The sequence below is a fragment of the Cynara cardunculus genome (genome assembly GCF_001531365.2).
Source record: "Cynara cardunculus var. scolymus isolate 2C chromosome LG 5, CcrdV1, whole genome shotgun sequence".
Lineage (NCBI taxonomy): Eukaryota > Viridiplantae > Streptophyta > Magnoliopsida > Asterales > Asteraceae > Cynara > Cynara cardunculus.
In genome coordinates, this window is record NC_037532.1 from 7,358,542 (window position 1) to 7,365,906 (window position 7,365).

The following is a 7,365-nucleotide window of genomic DNA, read 5'->3' on the forward strand; positions in this document are numbered from 1 at the left end:
AATTATTTATATATCTAAAATATTAAAAAGCAATGAACCAATGTGGTGGACCTTAATATTTGTCTAGGCCTTGTCGTCTTCCTAACAGTGGACCCGCAATTAAAAACCGACCTAAGCAAATGCATCAAATATAGACCGTCAGATTAAAACACGCACTCTTCATCTCATCCGTTGGTTCCTCCATGATCATCCGTCAGCTCACAGGTGGGTACCACGCACCTTCCCATCACCTTCCTCCATTCAGATACCAACACGTGTACGTCAAGCGCGTCGGCTGATGACCGCTTTGGATATAATCAATGGGTTGGTTCGGTAACGAACCTCAGGTTCGGATGAAGACCTATTCTGACCTATAAATACTCGTCTAGTTCTATATTCGAACCTCATCTGATTGCCCGAACCAAAAGTTCCGAACGAACATTGTGCTTTTAGATATTTTTTCACGCGATCAATTGAAGGTATAATTGCTGCAAATCTGCTTTACTGATTTTGAATCGATTGTTGATCTGTGATTCAAGAACTCTGTTTTGATGATTTTGTGCTTGTTGTTTGTTGCGTTTTGAGTGTTTGATTTGGACTGATCGACTTGGATAGTCATGGAAGTTTAGGTTTATAGTCATCTAAAAAATTTGTTTTCTAATGATCTCAAACTTAAAATAAAGAGATGTGATCTGTAAATCTGATGTTAATTTGTAAGATCTCTGATCATTTAACCGATCATGGAATTTTGCTTCACTTCAGAGGTTTTGTTTTAATTTTGATCGTTTAAATGAGAAAAAGGTTCAAGTTATACTATGATCTGTTAAATTTAGCTGTCTTTGATCACCGGTTTCAGAGAAATTGATTTCGTTTACTTTTGCTGACTGGTGATCTAGCTCTATTTTTCGTTCTTTTGATGTGACTGCGATCATATGTTTAATATTATGTGTGGAGATCCTTTGATTTCGGCTTTGTGGTAATATCTTACTGATCTGTAGAAGATTTGATTGGCTGATCTACTTCTGATCTTGAAAGTTTGGTGCTTTAAGTAAGGGTTTAAAAAAAGGGACCAGTAGTGGTTGCCGGTTGGCATGAGGTGATGTGTTAAGAGAAGTTCCATTATAATGAAGTATGAAGTTTGGTGATTTGTTTTATGAATGAAACGTTGTGATGCTCTATCTGTTTGCTGAAAGACCTTCTTGATCTATATACTTCATTATCCTTCCCCTTGTATCTTTTTCCATGCGACCTGCTTATCATATCTATGTATAAGACGAACAAGTATGAAGGTTTTAATTTGAAACCTACTAGGTTAGATGAGGAGCGAGCTAGCAAGATAGTTGTTGGATGTCAACATGATAACTGGTGTTCTTGGGAAATTTGGAATTTTTGTTTACTTGTAATGATATAGTTGAAGGTTGTTATGGTTTGCTTTAAGGGATGCATTTCTCTTAAAGGTACAGTCTCAGAACAAAATCAGGGCCATCTGAATTAAAATTGGTTTGATTTTTACGGAAATGATTGTTTAACTAATTGTGATTTTGTTCATGGCAGGTAGCTTTGATTCACTGCACTAGGTGCCAGCCAAGTGGCCCATTGGAAGTCGAGGATGACGTTAGTTTCAGGACATACATCCACACTCAATCCGAACGCTCCGCTCTTTGTCCCTGCTGCTGTCCGCCAAGTCGAGGATTTCTCCCCAGAATGGTGGGATCTGGTGACAACCTCCACCTGGTTTCATGACTATTGGCTTAGCCAGCAGCAGGGCGAGGGCGGTTTCTTTGGAAACACAGAGGATGACTTTGATTTCCCTGATGTTGCTGATCTGCTGCCTGATTCCATCGATACCGATGAAGAAACCTTAACAATGGAATCCCAGTATGAGCAGTTCCTCCTTTCATCAGAGATGGATAGGATAAACGCTTATTCGACCTCCACCTTGAAGCAAATGCCCACAAATGGTAAGTTGGTAAATATGCGTATATAATAGTAAGTCTATGTTTGATGAAGTAGCTGGAAAACTAGTTGTTAGCCGTTCAACTGTTCATGTTAATTGAAAAACTATTGGCTAGTCTTTTAGCTGAGAGGCTGATAAGCTTGTTGACAATATAATCTAAAGGTACATGTTAAAATATTGGAAAAATATAAATTACATAATTGGAAGCATCTTTGCAAACTTTTAAACTAGCTGAATATTTTGTAGTAAACAATGTTATTCGCGGATACTGACTTGGTTTTCATCGTGGTGATGTTCAGGTATGGAAATGGGGCCTGAGGGTCTGATAAGGAGCTTGAGCTTATCGAAATCAATGCAGCAAAGGGGTCCGAAGTCACCGGTGGAGATAGCTCGGTATTGGGAGAAACCAGCAAAAACAGTTAGCCCAAAGTCTCGTGCACAACGCATCCAGCAACCACGCTGAATGTGGTTAGTAAAGTCCAAGTGTTCCTCTGGTCTAGATTTAGGTTTCAGTTTGGTTGGTATAATTCAGTGTTAAAACAACCGGAGTAGTGTCTTTTGTTTCTTGTAATCTTGTGTACAGAGCAAGGTCCGAGTTGTCCCTTGTTCATATTCTGACATCCTTCATTTCAACTCATCAACTAGCCAGGGAAACTTGATGATAATTGTAAAAAAACAAAAATTTGAAGCAGCAGAAATTGATGCAACTTTTCTAGTGTGTGTGTGTATATATATATATATATAGGAATATTAACTTGTTGTTCATCAACTAAGCCTTTCGGCCCGATCTTATGTCCCGACTCACCCTCTGGTCGTTATGTTAATTACTAAACTTCTTGAAGAGATGAAATATAATCAAGGTATATCTTTTTGATCAGAGGTTTGAATCGATCATCAGAAGTAGAATTAGGATATATTTAGGAAAAATCAAACTTCCATCAATGATATATATATATATATATATATATATATAAAATCTGTTATCGTTCATGGTTAACATTATGTTTATGAGGATTGAAGACCATTGATTTCATCGTATTACGAAAAGCTCAAAAGTGGGTTTGAATGACGAAATGAACAAGCCATATGTTTTTCAAATTCTTTGCATTAAATACTTCTAATACGATATCTCAAATATTTAGATTAAAATATATTATATAAAAAATGAATCAATCAAAATATGTTGTGTTTATAATTTTTAAATTTGAATAATGTATATCTTTTGGATGCCGCCTCTAAAGTATCAAAATTAAGAGTTCAAAAATACGTTACATAAAATAAAATTAGGATTTCGAAAAACATAACTTGCCTTATCGATTTTGAAAAGGTTTTATTTGGGTTTGAGTTTCGATATTTTTTTGGATTTTGCAAGATTTTCTTTGAAGAATGCAAAGATAATACGTGGAACCATCGATTTGGGCTAACGATTTTCTTTTTAAGATATTGTGTCTAATATAATAACACCCGTTTGAATCATGTGGAACAAAACTTGATGAACTATCTATTCTACCCAGCAAATACGTAAAAAAGGTTTGGCCTTGCTAATTGCTACAACAAACCCTATGTAATTTTGAATTTTGAGAATGGAATTTATGGATTTTTTTTATTAACCTGGATATCCAACTCGCTATGCGAGCTGACTAATCTCAGGACGACCATCTGCTTTGCAGATAGTCCGGAGTCACTGCATTTGAACCTCTATGGCCACAAGGGGATATTTATTCCTCATTGGATTTGAACATGTGATCTCCTGATACTTTTGACTTTTGAAGTCGAGCTTAAACCAATCAGGTACCACCATTGAAGTTGAATTTATGGATTTACCAATCACCATTCATATTTTATGTTTTTATTTGCATATCTAATCTAACCGTTAATAAATATTAAGAAATATAATTGTCATTTATGGTTGTGTTTGTTCAAGGTAAATTTTTTTCATATCTATGCTTGAATAGCAAATACATATACGTTACCATTAACTATATGTATTTGCTGTCAAAGACCTTCCAGCCTAGTGGTAAAGGCTTGGGCATGACATAGTTATGAACCCGAGTTCGAGCCCTGTGAGGGAAGTGTAGACGATATTTAAGTGGGGCTATGTTTAGCCTCCAAATTTGCCGGGGATTAGTCGGGCTTTGGCCCGGACACCCTTACTAAAAAAAAAAAAAAAAAAAAAACTATATGTATTTGCTATTTATATGTTACCATTAACTATATGTATTTGCTATTTATATGTCTTACAGGTCTCACGAAAAACCTTTGGTCTCACATGATCCCAAGTCTAAATATATATGTATATATGTGAACCTGAACCTCAACCTGAACCTCTGGACGTGGCATCTTGAAGATCCAATCTGATGGAAGGTGGCTAGGAAGCAGTTATGAGTAGGGGTGCTCATAGGTTGAGTTGGTCGGATTGAAGACATTTGAACAATCCAACCCAATGTTTGCAATTTGAAAAATATTAACCCAACCCAACTCAAACCAAAATGCAACTCAACCCAACCCAAACCGTATGGGTTCGTCGGGTTAATACTTTGGTACATTAAAATATATTATTCTAACATTGAATACGTTGTTTCTCTACTTATAATTTCATTTTCATCATCAACCATTTAATACAACATATTGATGCTTCTTACGTATATCACATTCAGTTAATTTTCTCAATTTACATATATATGTCCGCAGTTACTGAACATATGTACGAATGAATTATATAGAGATGTGAATAGATTGAAAATATGTGTATATGAAAAGCGTACATGATAGTGTAACTGCCTAATGTATATATTAATATAAATTCAACAATCATATTGAATCAAAGAAATAAAAGGATATTGAGTTCATCGGATTGGATTGAGTTCAAATAATAGTAACCCAATATCAACTCAATACCTACAGTTTGAAAATTTTTACAACTCGATTAGATATCGGGTTGCTTCAGGTTGAATTATTTCGTGTGGGTTGGGTTGGGTTGATCGAGTTTTTGAACACCCTAGTTATGAGGATGTTTCTCAATCCCTACAATGAGCCAAATCTTCAAAGAAATTGCAACTCTTACCTATTTGTACAAATATATAATATCACTCTAGAACCGTTATGCTACGCTTGAGGTTAGAGTTTACAAGAAGTTATGTATATAAAGTTCCACTCTGTTGCTTTTCCTTGTTCTTTAATTAAAATTTTGTGATTGTAGTTTTGTAAATAGCAGTGTCTAAAATAGAAATTGATTTGTGTTCTAGAAACTTCAAAATAGAACTTTTGTTGTTTGTCGATTAAGGAGTCGTAATATTTTATTGGGTAGGAGATAAAAGTAGATAATTTGAAACCGAGAACCTTTAGTTTATCTGATCATTCACGCAAAGTCCAACTATACAGTGCTTTTTTACTATTGGCAAAATGGATAAAAGCAATAGACACTATCATAGTTTTTCAATTGTGTGGATACATATATCTGTTGACTACTTATTTACATTTAGATAATCAAATCAATCACATGATTTTAAACTCATCCTCAACAAATATCGATTACTTAAACAAACACCTCAGAACATGATCATGTTTGTTCTCGATCATCGAAGAATCAAGTGAAGAAGGACGGTGGTTGAGTGTCTTGATCTGGTCCTTGGTATTGATAGAAGACTTCATCTTCGTCAAATCGTCAAGTGAAACTCCTGATTTCTTGATATTCGCTAGAAAAACCTGTGGAACAGTTGCATCTGTAACTTTTTGTGTCTGTCGAGGATAAAGGAAATCAGTTGGAAAGAAGTTGTACTGAAGACCTGCCATCGGTGATGTCGTCCCGATTATTGTTTCAAAAGCAAGAAATAAAGAAGTTAAGAGTTTGGGGTCCAATTGAAGTGCATTTATAGACCTCAAAACTTAGATTCAAAGTAACACAACTTTTTTTGTTGACTATTTAGAAGCTCCATAGTTGACCCTCTAAGATACATAAAGTCAAAGAAAGAAAAGTCAAACAAGACATATTTGGGGGATATGCTCGGAGATGGTAAAGATTCGGGAAATCACATTCGATGATGAAATTGTGTCCGTTTTTTATCAAAAAACTAAATCAAACTGTTGTATATCAGTTTTGTCTCGGATAAAACTTTAAGTAGAAGGAAACCAAATTGAACCAAGGATCGTTTTAGTGAAACTGAAGAACTGATCTGGTTTACGACCTATTTTTTATTTACTGATTAATTATTACACGACTTTGTTTGACGTTGTAATTTTTTTGTTTAACCTGGATATCCAACCCGCTATACGAGCCGACTAATCCTAGTACGACCACCTGCTTTGCAGATAGCCCGGAGTCACCGCATTTGAACCTCCGTGGCCACAAGGGGATTTTTATTTCTCATTGGATTTGAACCTGTGACTTCCTGAAACTTTTAACATTTAGAGCCAAACTCAAACCAATCAAACATCAACCTTATGGTTTGACATTGTAAAATTATGCACTCTATTGATTATGCATTATATAATCGTAGAATTCAAACTCAATGCATCCATATTATTTTAAATAAAGTATACTTGTTATTACCGTAAAATATTATATAGTTAAAAATCACATATTTATGATTATTAAAATAATAATAAAGTATTTAAACACGTGTAATGTGTGGCACTCTTTTAATGTTCGGCGAATATTATTTTCCACAAAATTCGGAATATTCTTTCCCAAATTCGTTGGAATGTTTATATTGTTTCAGAAAAATACATTTAATGTCTAATTTAACGAATGATTTAGTAAAAATTATGGGTGGTTTACCAAATACTTATCTGGTAAGTGTTTATCAATAAAATTTAACACTATTATATTTTGTCAGTTGCTGAATGGTTTTGTACATAATGGTAAGTGGTCAGAATGGTTAAGAGGGTCAGAATGGTTAAGTGCTGAATAAAATATGGTTGTTTGGTAAATATTCACTGAATGACAACAAATTACCATTTTAACCCTCTTCTCATTGCCTCTACTCTTTCCAAATATCAGACACAACTCATCATAATAAGGATACCAAAATCGATTCAACAGATACCAAAATGATACCAAAATGGCTTGATTCAACAGATACCAAAATGGCTTGATTCAACAGATATCAAAATGATTAGCTCATAACTTGAATCCACCAATGATCAAATCAATTAGCTCATTCAAACAGCCCTAAGTTCATCGACATTGTTACTGCAGAGAGAAGGAAAAAGGAGACATAAGGGAAATACCTGAAATCGAGTGGGAGACGATGTAGAAGACAACAGAGACGATGGAGAAGACGTTGGAGAACATGATCGAGTGGGATGAGGAACGAGGATCTTGCGTGGGAGGAGAGAGCGGCGGCGACAATCGTGGGGGGGGGAGACGGCCGGCGAATGGCTGACCGACGATGGGAGGGGGGGAAGACGGCGACTGGAACCGACGATGG

At 35.5% G+C, this 7,365-nt stretch overlaps 1 protein-coding gene across 2 annotated transcripts; it reads left to right on the plus strand.

Moving 5' to 3' along the window:
* Positions 1–371: 371 nt before the first annotated feature.
* LOC112512630 (protein EARLY RESPONSIVE TO DEHYDRATION 15) lies at positions 372–2,654 on the plus strand. 2 transcript variants are annotated; one of them, XM_025118690.1, is made up of 3 exons: positions 372–458; positions 1,534–1,940; positions 2,236–2,654. In XM_025118690.1, exons 2-3 carry the CDS (start codon positions 1,589–1,591, stop codon positions 2,397–2,399), a joined length of 516 nt encoding a protein of 171 aa, XP_024974458.1. In that variant the 5' UTR covers positions 372–458; positions 1,534–1,588; the 3' UTR covers positions 2,400–2,654. The 2 variants fall into 2 exon arrangements, with proteins under 2 accessions (XP_024974458.1, XP_024974459.1); XM_025118691.1 differs by having other exon boundaries at positions 380–458; positions 1,538–1,940.
* Positions 2,655–7,365: the final 4,711 nt, after the last annotated feature.

Bases quoted from the DNA above. Each gene is read 5' to 3' on its own strand.
- LOC112512630 (XM_025118690.1), top strand. From the start codon at position 1,589: ATGACGTTAGTTTCAGGACATACATCCACACTCAATCCGAACGCTCCG. The intron at 1,941-2,235 runs GTAAGTTGGTAA...GGTGATGTTCAG, and splicing joins GAAGCAAATGCCCACAAATG to GTATGGAAATGGGGCCTGAG.